Below are 17,485 nucleotides of genomic sequence, written 5' to 3'. Positions count from 1 at the left end.
CACCAAGTCCCCTTAATGTTCTACATGTCCCTACAATGCTGTAGTCCTAAATATCCCTATGATGCTGAAGTCCTACATGTTCCTATAATCCTGCAATCCTACATATACATATAATGCTGTAGTCCCACATGCCACGACAATGCATCGGTCCTACATGTCCTTATAATTCTGCTGTCCTACATGTCCCTATAATCCTGCAGCCCTACAGGTCCCTACAACGGAGCAGTCCTACATGTATCTACAATGTTGTAGTTTTACACGCCCCCCTACAATGTAGCAGTCCTAAATATTCCGACAACAGAGAGATCCTACAGGTCCCCATAAGGCTGAGGTCCTAAATGTCCCTATAACGCAGCAGTCATCCATGTCCCTATTATGCTGCAGTCCTACAGGTGCCTATAATGCAACACCCCTACATGTCCATAAAATATTGTCTTTCTATACATGCCCATGACTTCTGTTTTACAAGTCTGTTTTACAGCTACAACAGCACCAAGGTTTCGCCTTACTACATAACTAAGTATTATTAATCCTTCGTAAGGATCCTACAAGCCTGCAGTAACCAACATCTCAAACTACATGGCCCAATGTATTCCTGATATCACCACAATATACCTTGGGCTGTAGCCTTTGTGTAGAACTTGACGCACATACTTCTGTTGGTGAGCGTACACGCGTTTTTGAGGCTCCTTTTAGTGTAAAAATAACACATAGTAGTCATTGCAGTTAGTGGAATGATCAATGACATTATTTATTGCATAAACGTGCTTTACAGTGCCGATTTATTCTAAAAAGGAAAATTAATCTGAATGTAACCATCGTGTACCGTTAATCGAGGCAAGTACACTTAACATGTGTTATGAAGAGTCACTTGTTTGAGAGGCATATAGAAGTGGGCACACTGAAGATATTACAGAGAAACAATGGCACTTACGGTTGTGACGTATGTCTTTGATCTCAAGCACTCCACGATGACAAGAAGGAACTTCAAGATCAGATACAAGAAACACAGAACAGCCGGTATGTAGCTGAGTCCCAACACTGCTTGTACATCCTATAAAGATATATCATTTATTCTCATGATCAGTCACATAGCAATGACATAGCCCCCGAACAGTGCTTTAATCGAAAAGACACTAATAATAGGTCTTGTTTTGACACATTCGTTTTAATAAGGGCAATGAAGAACAGGTGGATCGTGCGTTACATGTTTGTAAGCATTTGGGTATTCTCCAGTAGTTCCTAAACGAGACGTTTCAATAGTTTGCCATTTCTTATTGCGAATGGGGTGTATCAACGTAAAGTGTAAAGTGATGCATCTGACCTAAGGACAGTGATATATGATTAACCTGACTGGCTTTAAATTTTGTGTTTTGCTCATAAACCATTATGACTCTTACCGTTAGCTTTGAATGAAACGGGCAGTGGAACACTACGGCCGCAGCAATCGCAGCGCCTAAGCTGCAGCATACAACAGATTGAATGTGTAAGCCATAATGATCAATGATCAACATCATGAGCATCGATCTACGCTGTTGGGATGCGAAGACATGTGTCAACAAAGTCATGACCATGACGATCCTGTTAGTCGCCTTGCTGTTACGACATGGGTTGGTGAAAACGAATTGTAACCCGGATCATCACGGGTGATAAGATGCTGATGATGTGGTAGTGGTGAACGTTATGATGTAAAATATACGTGGCATTAAAGGTCACATGCTACCAAAAAATCAAACATAATTAAAACACTCTGTCACTTATTCATGACATATAATATACATTGCTGCTTTTAAAAAAACAAAAAAACAAAATAATAAGCGCACAACTGAAAAGTGCAATATTTCGTACTTGGGCCCACTTCCCCCCCGAAACGAAGCCCTCGGGAGACCGAACCCAGTCATAGCGGGTGGATGCGCACTCAAGTGTAACGACGGCTTCAGATTGGCTGTTTCATTTGCTGATATGCTGAGAGTTCATTGTGTGTACAGAAAGATGATCTGTTTGATGGGCATTTTAGAAGTATAGCGAGTCACAAGAAAGTAAGATTCTTTATGGATAACAACTTCTTTTTTGTGTACTTGATACGTCGTTTCAGTATGGATTCGTATACTGTTGTCAAACAAAATCATATACACTAAAAGAAGTTGTTATCCATGAAGAATGTACATAGAGATGTTGGGTTTTGAAAATTTATGTTCTCTGAATTTGCGCTCGCTCCAATCAAAAACCACCTCAGTAGAGATGGTAAACTACTGCGTGACTGGAATCTGTCATTCGTCCAAGTACAAAGCAGGACTTGAAACTGACAAGAGTTTGACCCAGTTTCCGTCAGATCCAATCATCCGAAAAAATGAATGTAGTTTGTTTGCAACCCACAGACATAAAAACATGTCATGTGTATCACACCTGCCTAATTACATAATGTGGCAGAGACAGGACTCGGGTGCACGAGTCATAAATCAATTTATTTTCTTTAAGTCGTATAGTCTGAGTTCAAATTGCACGTGGTTAATGCTTGAAGCTATGCAGTGCATGTTGTCTTCAGCAGACAGGCAGGCAGACATATAGCTGTGAATAAACCAGACACTGAGCTTTCTCTGTGACAGAGGCTACTTACCACAATCGACAAGTGTTTTTGATGTAACGAGTAGATTATTTACGTGTTTGTGTACACAACCAAGATTAGACTACTGCTCACGACCTCAGACTCTGGGCATGCATACTGTTACAAGCTCCGCGAACCTATTCAACAAATTTTGGTAGGTGTAACACTGGACTGCACTGGGGACATACACTTCTACTCCAATGACGTAGATGAGGTAGATAATTAATAGTTTTAATAAGTGTTGAACCTGTTTACACCCTGCAGTAACCAACTTTGATCGGTTGAGGAATAGACGTTCGGGCAAATGTCAAGAGATGGGTGTTGTGGGTTGGAACACACTTCCCTTATTGACAGCAAAACACTTCACAGTTTGGACAGGTTACTGTTCACGTACACATTCACGTCCACGTTCCTTTGTAATTTGCTCCCTAGTTGAGTCGTACAGGCAACGAACTCCGTCACTGACAATGATTGTAAGTGAGTTGTCTTATGCACTGGGACAACAGCTTTGATATTCACAAACCCTTTAAACTTGAGTAGATCGATGGATTGCTGTTTCCGTGGACGTTATATAAGGAGAGAACCAGATCGGAGATCAGAGACATTCGAAACTTCTCCACAAATACACGGAGATGCCTTATGAGATTGCTAATGGAGATGAAATGGTAATCATGAAGATGATTTGTTGGTGACAAATTTTAACAACTGATACAACTTACTGTAATGAACTGTAGGTAACACCGAGGACTGACCCAACCAGCTTGTGTCGTGTGGAAATACAGGCAAACAGTGGAAAACAAACGATGCAGGTCTCAAGAATTCGTAGCTGCAGCAACAATGCTGAAAGAATACATGTCCGGGCAGTAGTAGAATTTATTTGAACCAGTGAAATATTCAGCTGTTTCCATAATTGCAAGAAATATCAATTGATTCTGAATAAGTGAGTGAGTGAGTTTAGTTTTACGCCACACTCAGCAATATTCACGCTATATGGCGGCGTTCTGTACGTGATCGAGTCTGGACCAGACAATCCAAAGATCAACCGCAATTGGGAACCGATGACATGTGTCAACTCAGACAGCAAGGATGACCACCCGATCCTGTTGGTTTCCTTTTACGACAAGCATCGTCGCCTTGAATGGCATCTTATTGTAGTAATACCAAGAAGCCGCGAAAATGTGAACCACAACAGTGGCAAATACGATTAACATATCACTGAGATTCACCAGGTGTATGTTATGAGTCAGACTGTAAACTCACCCTTAGCCCACAATGGAAAGTTGAAGGAGAAGGTTTGAGTCAATTCCAGGAAAAGAATTCCCATGCTGTTGGTAACAGCACCGAAGGCTGCGGCGTATGAGAAACGGTTGTCGTAGCCGTCAAGTAGAGGGAGAGGACTGAAAAAGAAATACGTTTGACGAACGATATGTGTTTTATCATGGAAAGACACATGGATAGACTGATTCAAAGATGTATTGTTTTGTGATGCTCACACAATCAATGCTGGTCGGCCTCCACATACTTCAGGGCGAAATCTCCTCTTCTCCAAAAGTGCTAGAATTAGGATTATGCCGCCCTGGAAATAAATGATCATCTCATAAGATTTAGACGACAAATGACATTCACTAAGTGTAAATGCAATGGAATGTGAACCTTCAGAAAGTCAGGGATGTTTTAAGTACAAACTCCGACGTTTGTGCAGTTTAGCCTATACACTGTGAATGTTCATACTCCAACGAACTTACACAAAGTGAATGTTAATTCTAATTTTCTTGACTTGATATTCCTATCGTTGAATACCAGTTCGTACGTGTGACGTGCTTTTTTTAAAACCGACCGTCAGTCATCATGTAATTGTCCCTCGGAGATGACATGAACATATTGCATGTTTACAAACAGGCATCCTTATAGTTGGTTTGCAAGAAATACATGTTAATATCTGACCATTCTAATTTAGATAACTTCCTGCTCAGTGTTTAAACAATAATGCTTTGTTAAATATTTCGAAGTACAGATCGTCAGAATGGCCGATACGATCAACCGGGGTCAAAACTTCATTCAGGTCTACTCAATGTCCAGTCAATTGTTATACATAGTTAAATATTTTAGAGTTCAAGAGTAGTTTTAAATTAAATTAGTTACTGTACTATCCTTTGCTGAGGGAGTTTCATAATTTACCTTAATCTATAATAAACATATAACCTCTCATCAGTCATCTTAAGGCTGAGTGACTTAAAATTTTAACACACATTTTAAATGTAGGTTTGCGTGTTCATGTTTTTACGATACCCAGGTTTACTAGCGGCCCCTAGTACCTTTAGAAGGGGTGAGATAATGTATATTGACACTGTTGGTCATAACTCCGAATCTGCAAAAATATTCGGATTCGGGATTTGATTTGACACTCCTGGTTGTTTGTGTCACACACAGTTTGTCTATAATCGTTAGGTTAGAGATCATGGGGCGTGATCTCGTCACCGGAGGTTCGTGGTCATCTGGTTCGTTGGGACGGATGGTGGACTTCTTCAGTCGCTAAACCTGTAATCTGTTCCTAATAAGTTTCCCATCACATTTGCCACGTGCACGGACATGAATGACTGAAAGTTTCTCTGTGATATAGTATGGATCAGACTAAGGCCTGGACAGTTTCCTTGCTTCATCTGTGACAATCACTGGTTGGTACACAAACACTGTGTCCCCAACCTTGCAAGGTAAGTTTACCTTACTTGCAAATTTGTCACACATGGCCTTCTTTCTTTCATTTAGAATGTCTTCAGCGACTGCCCTAACATGTCCTAAACCGCCCACTAACTGCGACACATAGTCCGCCGTCGCAAGAGAGCAGTTAGGGTCTAGATCGAGTGTTGTGTCAGTGGGGAATCGAGGATGGCGTCCGCGAACAAGGAAGTAGGGAGAATAATTCGTTGTGTCAAGGGATGGTATCGAGTTGTAGGCAACTTGCATGAAAGGTACATGCAAATCCCACTCATCATGCATTTTGTCACAGTATTTGAAAGTGAAGCTTGGACAGTAGACATGAACCTGTCACTTTGCCCAATCTTGGATGATAGCTTGTAGTTTGAGTTTTTTTCACAGTCATCAGCTTACATGTTTCTTTCACAACTTCAGAGAGAAAATTTGAACCATGGTCACTATGTAGATATTTCGGAGCACCATATCTACATATGATGTTGTACACTAACTTATTTGCCTCAGTCACTGCTTTCATGTCAGTGAACATTTTTCCTCATTCTCCAGAGATTCTTCAGCATCCGAATATGTTCGTCTTGAGATGGCGTCCGCTTTGCCATGCATTACTCCTGGGCACGCAACAACAGTCATATCACATGACATGAGATATGTCACCCATCGTGCAGTTGGTTCTTATACAGACAACAACCACTTTAATGCTGAGTGATCAACTACCGTTGTGAATTGAGCATGTAGAAGTAGATAATCAAAATGTTTTACGGCAAAAATAATTGCTGAACATTCCTTTTCTGTGATAGTGTAGTTTCTCTCTGGTTTGTTCATAGACCTTCCCGCATACGCGATGACTCTTTCCATTCCCTGTTTTTCTTGACATAGAACGGATCCAACGAAAATGAACTGGCATCTATGTATAAGACAAAGAGGGCATTGTAGTTTGGATATGCAATTACGGGTGCCGTCATGAGATTCTGCTTTAGACATTCAAATGATTGTTGACACTCTGTAGTCCAGGTGAATGGCTTATCTTTCTTGGTCAGCTGGTTCAAAGGATGAGCAAGTGTTGCATAGTCACCAATGAATTTTCTGTTACAACCGCAGAGGCCTATGAATGCCCGAAGCTCTTTCAAGGTAGTTGGCTGAGGGTATTCACGAATAGCAGCTAGCTTGTCAGGGTCTGGAGCGATGCCCTGTGGAGTGACGATATGGCCAAGATATTTTATTTTGTGATGACCAAAGAAGCATTTTGATGGAGAGAGCTTCAGGTTTGCAGCCCGCATAAAACTTCTCTGATATGAGTCATATGTTGTCAGAAGTCCTTGGAATATATGATGACGTCATCTAAATAGATGAAGCAAGATTTCCATGTCAAGCCTTGCAATACTGTTTCCATCACTCTCTGGAATAAGGCAGGTGAGTTCTTGAGCCCCATAGGAAGCCTTCGAAACTGGAAAGGTCCAAGATGACATTTAAAGGCAGTATACTCTTTCGAGCCAGGTCGATCATGAGTTGGTAAAATCCACTTTGTAGGTCTTAGGTGGTAAAAAACTTCGGTTGTGCATGGCAAATACTTTCAAGGCATTCATCGGTGTTTGGCAAAGGATGTGCTAATAGATCAGTGACAAAGTTCAAATTCACGTAGTCAACAACAATTCGGTATTGGTTCTTCTGTCTCTTTGTCACAAGAAAACATGGACTTGCCCACTAAATCTTCAATAATCTTTTTATCCTTTAAGTCATTGATGCATGTTTCAAGTGTTGCTTTTTGTTGAGGTCCTAATCTGTACGATCGTGATCTAATTGGAGCTTGATCCTGCTTCACTCTAATTTTATGAGTAATAATGTCACATGATCCAACCTTGCCATGAAGAGCAAACACATCAGAGTATTCTTCAATCAAAGATGTAACACAGCTATGTGGTGAAAAACTGTAACGAGGGACAAGCTACCTGAAGAGAGTCACGTAGGCGTGGACTGGTTACTGAAGCTAACAAGTGTGTGTATGTTTTTGCTGATGATGGACAGTCTTGATAGATGACCATCGGTCTAAAGAAGTAGTTCATGTACTAAATTGTGGGACACTGTGACAGCTGAAGAGCCTGGAACAGTAGTTGAAGGATCACGACCAGATACTTCAGCCTGGGGCTATGGGCCAAGTGTCGACGAACAGGTGTGACAAACAGCTTAAAGATGTCGGTACGACATCCCACTCCGGTGCCTGACAGAGAACGTGACGATAGGGTCACGAACTGGGTCAGGGGGCTCGAAGTAGGACGCAAACTTCTACCCATAAGAACGAAGGTTTTTCTGTGCAGAGAGAGACGAGACAGAGGCGGCAGACGGCGGCAGGGTAGACGACCAAGGCACAACCAACAACTTCTCCAGCAGCCCGCAGCATAAAGGGTCAGAGCCAGAGCCAGAACCAGAACCAGAACCATCGCTTGTTTAAAACTGTAATTTCTCCTTAAAATAAAAGTAGCCTGGATTGGCGAAGCGTATTGTGTTACAAAGATGTGAGATCCTGTCTTTTATGTTCGATTATTCCACTGTTGTGTGGAGGAAGATTTACGAACCGAGAGGCTTTATCTGCACCTCTGTTGACACCAAACCCCTGTTCATCTGCACCTTCTTCACCAAGGTAGTACAAGCTGTCATCCTTGCTGAGACACATAAACTTCCCTATGTAACTGCCCTTCGAGATTCCAACTGGTTCATCAGACAGGTTCACTAGGCGCTGATATACATGATTGTCATTTACATGACATAACACTTTGGCACATAAAACACCTTCAGCATAAGCACAGTTTCCATCCTCGCTAATGCCTAACGCAGTGTTGGGAAGAGGGTTGCCTCTGAGCGCGGAGGGATAGTTACATTGTCTGCTGCAATAGTCTGTCTTCTGGGGTCAATAGACAGGTTATTGTTGCTAAAATCAAGCAGGGCATGGTGACTTGACAGAACGTTCAGAGCCAGAATAAAATCTGTGTTCAGATTGGGAGCAAGAGAAAATTTCACGTTGAACATTGTCTGATTGAATCGCACCTCTAACGTAACAGTCCCTTGAAGTTCTACCTTTTCATCACTTGCAGTAACTATATATGTTTTGTCATATTTCTTATGCAAGATGATACAACCTGTTGGTAATGGTTTCATATTTGGAAACACAAAAATCCGCACCAGTATCAACGAGGGCATAGTGTTTGTCCTGACCTATAGAAATTGGGACAGAGTTCTTTGAGACAGGTAAGGATGTCGTTGATAGCCTAATGTTCTGGGTGGACTTTACTAGTGTTCCTGATTAGTAGTGCACTGACTTTCAAAATGACCATTCTGGTGGCAACGTCGACAAGCTACTTTAGACATTGGCTTTTTCGTGTACTAGTACTTGGGGTAAGTTCTCGCTGTATGGCCAACTTCGAGACACAATTGACAGATAACTGTGGATGAGGTCACGGTGTTCAGCATGTTTACCGGACCTTGTTCCTGGGGTTTGGCTTTCTAGGACATGATAAGACCCAGCATGGTTGATAGGGTTTGGTCCTGTTTGTTCACCTGTTGTTCTAATTTTCTCAGTTTAATTGAGCTCTGGTCCTGTGGGTTGCTGTTGCCCCCATAAGCGATAGATTCGGCTGCTATTCCAGCCGATTGGATGGTTGCTTGACATGTTATGGGTTGTTGTTGAATTACAAATGTTCGTAAATGTGGCAAGAGGCCCCTTACAATAATACGCACCTTTTCGTCATCTGGTTTAGCCAGTGTGCTGCATTTGTTTTCAATGGCATTTATATAGTCTTCCAGAGACTCACACTCTCCCATAACCCTTCCAAATAATTGCTTTTCTATTAACCATGACTTTTGAGAACTCTTGAAATGTGGTATACACCGATGGTATAGTGTTTTTTCTATTTTTCTTGTCCTCCTCGGACAGTGTTTTGAACCACTGGACTGCCCTCCCATTTACGATGACACGGAAAACATTCGGTGTATCACTATCTGATAACCGAATTTCTCTAACCAAAGTTCGGGGTCCTCAGACACATCACCAGTAAAACAATGAGGTTTCAAGTTACACCAGAAAATGGCTTAGATGGTTTGACAGTTACAAAGTCGTCGTCACTAATGTCTTGATGTTTTGATTTCTTGGGCGGCATGGTTGGCAAAATGGCGGTGAACAAAGATACACAAGGCAATAGAGGGTTTACTCACGGCAACAGATGGACTGAATGTCCTTCATACTGCAATTATCGGGATCATTAGCATCTCCACCATATGTGTTACAGTTGTGTTGCTGTACTCGTATGTGAACACATAAGCCTCGCCCTTTATAGGGAGTGAAACACTGTTTTTTATTCCAGGTGTATGTTACTTGACACCCAAAAAACTCTCCCTCTTTTTCACTGGAATTTTCTCCCTTTTTACATCATAAAAAACGGAAAAGTAACACACTTAACCGAGCAAAACCCGTGTACTTGTAAAAAACACACATGACGGGTTGACTTACTCGTCACAATATATTCTTGATTTTACGATGTCATGCCGTTCACATATGGCAAGGCTTATCCCCTGAAAACTTTTATATTTGTAACCCTTACGTCGTATTTAATATCTCCTACGTACATCATAGCATCTTCTACGTAGAACATAGAATCTCCAGACACGCAGTCTCCTGTTTCAATGTTTCAGTCACTGTTTACAGTACTGAGTTTCATTGACTTTTAGAGTTTACAGTAATGTGTTACCTATACCAGTCTACTGTCATGCATTTCATTTACTAGAAACGTCTACTGTTTCCTTCACCTTTAGACCCATGTGTTGAACTAATTATCGCACATTACTGTCACGTGTTGGACCGACTGTTATACTTTCCTGCTTCCCGTTACACTTTCCTGTTATATGTTGGATATTTCAGAGGTCGTTGCACATGAGTCATAGTCTGCGTGCACAGACGTATCTTAGGCCATCGGTGTCCAGTCTATGCGTACGCATTCCCATTTACTTATACAAACAACTATAATAACAATCTGTTGACGTTTTGAATTTAGTATTTTCGGCGCACTCAACACTTGTCTACCCCTGTCAAGTCAACTTGTGCACAATCACAACAAAGCAAAAGAGCGTTGTATCAAAATCCAACCTAACCCCATCTGAAGAGAAGCTTGCGAAGAACGTGTTATAACCATAAATTCATATCAGAACCTTATCCTCCCCACCTGTACCTGTTCACTGGGTGGACTGGGATGAAAGGCCACAGTACTGCACGTTGCTGTACCCACAAATAGGATTTTGCATGTATTCATGTGGCCACCATCTGATCATCTACCAACGGATTTGTGTGTTCTTTTAAGTACACAGGGTTGTGTACTTTAGACTAGGGGTTGTGACAAAGATGACTCCAAGGATTTTCATACCCGCCCCCAACGTTGCGAATCGGCTGTTAGCCAGCCTAATTTCCTCAATTTGACGACTTTGGTACTAAACAGAATAATATATCCGTGCCCATATCATGCTATGTAGGCATTCACTCGTGTTATAAACATAGTATGACATGGACGCTCATGATGATATCATCTATTTATTAATATCAGTAATTTATGGACTAATATGTTATCCGGGGTAATAATAATCAGATTCTGATTACAGCATCCAGTGAGGAAAAAGTCAGATGGATACTAGGAGCTATATATGTGACTTATTATTAATGTCACTTTCAGATATTTGTTTTTGGTTTGCTTTCGGGTCAATATTGTCAGTTCAGTAAGCAAATTGATTGTATAGACATTAATTGAAAGTATTGTTATAGTAACTGAAGATTTTTTTGTTTGCAAGGAATGAGGTGAATTATTGGACTGATACCATTGTCAAATCTCTTGATACAAATAAAACTTTACTTTCTGTAAATACATACTGACGGCAAAAATGAATTACTGGTATAGGTAAACAGGAAACCTTTCTCCATACGACCATGGCATGGAGTGGATGGACTTACCGCAGGCAGTGTGATGACATGATTGAACGTCTGTGTGTCAAAGCTGTCCGCACAGGCAGGGAGGGTTTGATTATTAAGTACCTCTGTCATGGTTGCTGAAATATATTATAGATTTGTGAAATATGTGTTCTGTTGTTGTTTAACGGCGCTCTCAGACATATCTTACACATATGAGGACAGTCCGTAAATAATCGTGTCCAGATCTACCATTACATGAACTCAGTTTGGCTGATAAAATATTAGCCACAAACAAAGAAGGTGCTAATTTGTGACATCCTTGCTATTGATAGAAAAGTGTGTGTTAAAGATAAGCAACAGCTTACAAAGGTAATCATAATCTTGAATACATCGGTTATGCCCTAAACTTTAGAGATCTCGACATAAAATGATTTAAAGATTCTATTAGCGTGACGAAAAGACAGATTCGATAAATATGGTCTTCATTTGACCATATTATAACAAAGAACGATATTTAGCAAACTTTGCAAGCCTGTGTAGAAGACACATTCTTATTATGGCTTTTGCGTTGAAACCACGGACTGTACAGCAATGCATAGTCCTATGAAGCACGGTATCGTAACAGGACGCTCATATAATAACACATAATATCTCGACACGGAAAAGGACGTTTAGGACACCCCTGATACGTTTTACCTGAGTTATGAAGAAATGTTCTTTTGTCCCGAGGTCTTCACCAGACAGCCCTTAGTAGAGTAGAGTAGACAGCACTAATATATACAGCTGTAATGGACTAGCTGTTTACATCGATACTAAGAAAATACAACGGCTACCCGTCTGACCTGCATACAGTGCTTGGTCATAAGACCCACCGTTACATTGTTCGCTCGGTGTACATGCGCTGCATGTGACCTGACTGCATGGTGAGTTATTTATTGAATGAACTATTGTTGTTTAAAGCTAAACTCTCAAATATTCAAGTGGTATGCCGGCGATCCGTAAATAACTAAGTCTGGACCAGACAATCCAGTGTCTACTTCAGGACAGCCATAGTCCGAATATTTCTAAAACCCCCAAAATTATGTAACAAAGCCATATGAGACTTATTTGCTATAATGTAATCTGCATTCCTAAATTTATCGCTACCACTGCGTACAGTGTCTTGCCAGCTGCCTTGGTTCTCTTTGCTGCCACTTCCACTGATTGCTGTGTATGGCACTTATGGCCTTTATTCGTCATCCACTTTGGCTCTGTATGCCATCACATGGCATTTATGGCCTTTATTCGTCATCCACTTTGGCTCTGTATGCCATCACATGGCATTTATGGCCTATATTGGTCATCCACTTTGGCTCTGTATGCCATCACATGGCATTTATGGCCTTTATTCGTCATCCACTTTGGCTCTGTATGCCATCACATGGCATTTATGGCCTTTATTCGTCATCCACTTTGGCTCTGTATGCCATCACATCAACTGTAGAATAAGTGCTGTCCATTGTTGTTAAAACTGTAGTTATAAGTATGCTCACATTTATACTGGATGTGTGGGGTCCGGTATTCCGACTGTCTGTGTAAGGATGATCGCGAACAGGATTATACCGCTCGTTGTTAACCAGTGTACAGCCCTCACCTGCACCGTTGATGTCCATATGGACAGTATATCTGTTCCCTGGATACGATATATCAAGTGTTATGTCCTGCAATATTGGTTCCGTGATTCCATGGTACTCAAGGGATTGCCGTGACTCTTTATATTGCAAGAATCGGGACCTATTTCGTTATGAATGTTTTAGATATTACTCAAATTTTCTTCCAATATTGTTTGCATTAATTTCAGCGAAATGAAGACCAAATTACCGTTATTTAGACAAACCAAATCACATTAGTTATAACCTTGACACGAACGATAGTTGATAATGGATAAAAGTATTATACATGTCATACCTTGACCCGTTACAAAGGTTTACAGCATGCCAATTAATTTTCAAACATACTGTTTTTAGATCAAGCTGTGATATATGCCAAACCAATCCTTGGACATTTTACTACCAAAGTAGTAAATGACACAGTTATAAATTATAAATGTCCCGTACCTGGAGCCGTGGGGTTCACACCCCCGAACATCCAGTAGTTGACATCGACAAAGGTCACTGCGACCAATAGATACACATAAGGAAAACATACTACACATACTGTGGAAAAATGTTCAACATTTATTCAGCATAAACAAAGCAGTTACATGAAATTCGTCTTCTCCGTGCACATTATTGCATTAAACATGCTTGATTTGAACAGACTGTTACTATGCAATATCAATAACTATCTTGGACAGTCCAATGTGGAATCATGAAAATGCACGTCATAAAGTTTTACATTTACATACAATGCTGACAAAAACAAGAGAATCAAGAGAATCTCAATCTTGTTGAAATAACCTAAGAAATTCATTCTCGTTGTCTATTCTTTGAACCATCCAATCTAATTTAGGAGAATATAGGACAGGAGGAGTATTTCATAACCATGGGTTATACTCGAAATTATACAAATCACATGGAAATTGATAGTCATTCTCACTCAGCAATATTAGCCACCAATACACTACTTTGAATATGTTAGGATTCGTTGTTGTTTTTCAGTAATGCCCCGAGTGCCACCAGGACTTTAGGTTTGGCTGGAACATCAACATTTTGATTCCATTAAGCAATAATGTCACAGGTTGTTAAACGTAGCATAGATACTCGTTTAGCAATTTTCATGGTCCTAATTGTCAGATTACTTCAACAGAACCTGAACCTTGATAATAAATGATTAATGATTCTGTTGTACTTTTGCCGAACCTTAATATATACATCTCAGTGATATTACTCACTGAGTGAGTTTAGTTTTACGCCGCTTTTAGCAATATTCCAGCAACATCACGGCAGGGGACATCAGAAATGAGCTTCACACATTGTACCCTTGTGGGAAATCGAACCCGGGGCTTCGGCGTGACCAGCGAACTCTTTAACCACTAGGCTACCCAATCGCCCCTGATTTATGAGTACACACATGCCTGACAAGTCATTATACGAAGAGAAACGCATTACTTACAGTGACTTACTTCCCAATGAAAACACGTGATGACAGCTATAAAATGCTGGAAGATGTAGTGGTACCTGACCGAGTGCTAGCAGGTCTATCCTTGAAAGACACTTAACTTACTCAATACTGAGCTACTGTTGTCCTTACACTGAGGTGGAACAACCTAGTCAGCATCCAATGATATGCATGTAAGATGATACCGTCAAAAACCTTTGTGTCGAAGTTCGAAGGCTTAAAAAATGCAAACGGATGACTGAGTAACGACTGTGTGGTGCACAGAGGTCACACATCACCGGAAGTTGGTCGAGGAGAGTCTTTGGCTGGGTGACCATGTTTGGCAGCTTGACCATGTTTGATCTCACCTAGGGCAAATGACTTTGTTCACATTATGCCTCTGTTTACCCAGCACTGAATGGGTATCCGATGGGATGTGACGGTCATATGACTCTTTTGGTTGCAGTGCACAGTGGTTTAATGGTCGGGATAATAATGCTATTGCATTGATCATGCACACTTATAAATATACACGTTGACTATTTTAACTTACACGAACCAAGCTGTTACTTAAAGACAAACATAGGCTTGATACAACGGTGTTTTGACTGTAATAATAGCAATTTTCTTTTTTGAGACGGTTATTCCCTATTCAGAAGACGTTGACTGTAATAACATAATATCATATATGTATATATATATTGTCATGTGTAACTCAGATGGTGTAAGCGTTAGTCAGTTGTTAATGAAGTGAATCATGGATGTCGTGAAGTTTTTCTCCCAGTCCCTGAGCCATATATTATTTTCCCTACAGCTTGGCCCTCCCTGCAATGTTAAAACCCAAAATGAAACAAGTACAGATTTCCCCAGGATCATGTTTGAATCTCTGGTCTCCCTGGGGCTCCTATTCAGTTTAAATTAGATAATCAGACACTAGGCGTTAGTCTATGGTGTGAATGGTATGAATGTTATGATAAAAGCATTGCCCTTACACAAGCAGTGTTTAGTCACATGAATTGTCCAGTCACACGACCGAACGGTCTTGAGAGGATGTGTGATTTGTCACAACGTTCCTTCCACTCGATACAAATTCAATGGAGGGACTGATTCTGTCGTCAATGGGCCAGTCAGCAGTACCTTCCATTTCTGTTTGTGTGATTCTGACGATTCGCCGTTTCCGATTGGTTTCATTGAGAACTCGCTTCCGTTTTTGAGTAAGTTCTGGATTGTTGATTAGCGTGTAAGCCAAGTACCATCTTCTTGAAGCTGTGGTATTTCTTCTCACTGAATACAAATTAGATGAAAGGTTTCATATTGATAGACATTACTGATTCCAAATGTTCAGTAAAATACATAAATGTGCAACTCCCATAAAACCGTTCTGGAACATATTGGTATTTTCCAGCTATGCGGCGTACATGTCAACATACTCACGCCAAAGTGGACAAGTCCACCTGACTTATGAAATGTTACCAAGATTACAATGTTCGTCGACTACAAACAAACGAATTACAAAACAATGGTTACACAAAATGTACCTCGTCTGTGGAATGTCTGCCCATCTTTATCCAGATCTGTCAGTAAGAGGTCACAGAAGACTCTCAATATGGGATGATTATGGGCGTTCTCCACGTGCAGCATGCAAATATACGACAGATAGCCTGCATAGAAGAACACTTATTTCTGTAGTGCTTTGTAAGTGGTACTGGAGACAGAAGCTGTCACAAAGCTAACACCCATAATATCATTAATAAAATCAAACAGTTGTGGAATATGTTGTAAATGACTATGCGGCGTCTTTTACATTGAAATAGTGACCGAGAAAGGTTACCTCTGCTATAGACATTCAAATCATGATTTAAACACAAACTTCTAACACTTCGGATCTCGATTCTTTACTTCCGACTTCCGAGTGCGATTTAATTTTGTTCTTCCGTGTTTCTGTCAAAATCACTGATATTCCAGTCACAGTCGCAATGTAGTACTTAGTAAGTATGGTGTGTGGTACTGGAGACAGAACCTGTCACATATTTAACACTCATAAAATAATTATTAATAATTAAATTAACCAGTTGTGGAATATCTTGTTTAATAACTATTATGCATATATCTTCACATACAAGTGGTAACAATGACCATCCAAATCTCAGTTGTGATTGTGATTTAAAACAGAAACATTGTATGTCTTGAGTCTACACTTTCTCCCTCAAGATGCCAAAGCAGTTTGTCCGTTTAGCATTTCTACGAATTGTACGATTTGTCAGGAACGCAAAACGTGTTTCCGTTCCAGTCACAATCTCGTTTCGATTTGTTCTTGTTTCTGCTTAGATCACACGATGCGCACATTTGATGGTTACGACAACAATCTGCCTTTCCCAAAATTGTAACTGTGTAATGACTTTCTGTTAAATTCGACTGTAAAATACAATTGTAGTGTCGCAATACCACTTGAGTGTAATAACTGAAACATCTTTCGTGTCCCTGCCTCCCCAATACAATGTACATCCTGTATGTCCAAGAGTTATCGTGACGTTAAACAGTCATTGCCTTTTAATCCATCAAATCGAGTGCGTGCGTGTATAAGTAATGCTTCATATCAATCTAGATGCGATGGACACTATGCTTCCTTATCATATATATTTTGTACGACGGAAATAGATAGCTCGCACTTTGGAGGACACTGAAATAGGAACAGTAATTGCTTGCTTAATCTTATGTTCTGTTCATGGCTGGTTTTCAGTGATCCATACATACTTTTTTCAGGCTTTTCCCCATTTACTTCAAATGCGGAGCGCACAATCCCAGTTTCTTGTGATAATTTCTCTTATCCTTGTGATTTTCTTTCCTTCAATAATTCTTAATCTTGCCTAATGCAGTTACTATGAAGCTGAAGCAATGAAAATATCAGTGGCCTTAGGCCGAACCTACATGAAAAGATTTCTGAAACTTATAAACAAAGAAAAGCAAAAAATTCAAGTTAAGTCTTAGAAAATAAATTGATGTAAATACTTATGGCATTTACGGTAGTTCTTAAAAAGTCAGAACCTAAAGTTTCCAACACTACAAAATACTTACGCCAAATATAAAATAGAACTAAAGTGAATAGGTAAACTTTAAATAAACCAAGGAATTGGAATTACACAAGCATA

General features: G+C 40.3%; 1 protein-coding gene and 1 pseudogene across 1 annotated transcript in view; both read right to left on the bottom strand.

Annotated features, from left to right (window-relative positions):
* Window positions 1–14,692, bottom strand: part of LOC137278967 (stimulated by retinoic acid gene 6 protein-like) — a 26,277-nt pseudogene extending 11,585 nt beyond the window's left edge.
* Window positions 13,455–17,485, bottom strand: part of LOC137278966 (stimulated by retinoic acid gene 6 protein-like) — a 20,005-nt gene continuing 15,974 nt past the window's right edge. The window contains exons 15-16 of the mRNA XM_067811460.1: window positions 15,875–15,997; window positions 13,455–15,620 (exon numbers count right to left, since the gene is read on the bottom strand). Of these exons, the coding sequence (XP_067667561.1) occupies window positions 15,361–15,620; window positions 15,875–15,997 (383 nt within the window). The 3' untranslated portion in view covers window positions 13,455–15,360. The remainder of the gene's footprint in view (window positions 15,621–15,874; window positions 15,998–17,485) is intronic.

The sequence above is a fragment of the Haliotis asinina genome, chromosome 3 (assembly GCF_037392515.1).
Source record: "Haliotis asinina isolate JCU_RB_2024 chromosome 3, JCU_Hal_asi_v2, whole genome shotgun sequence".
Lineage (NCBI taxonomy): Eukaryota > Metazoa > Mollusca > Gastropoda > Lepetellida > Haliotidae > Haliotis > Haliotis asinina.
Note: the sequence above shows the minus strand (reverse complement) of the source record. Positions and strands in the feature narration are given on the sequence as shown.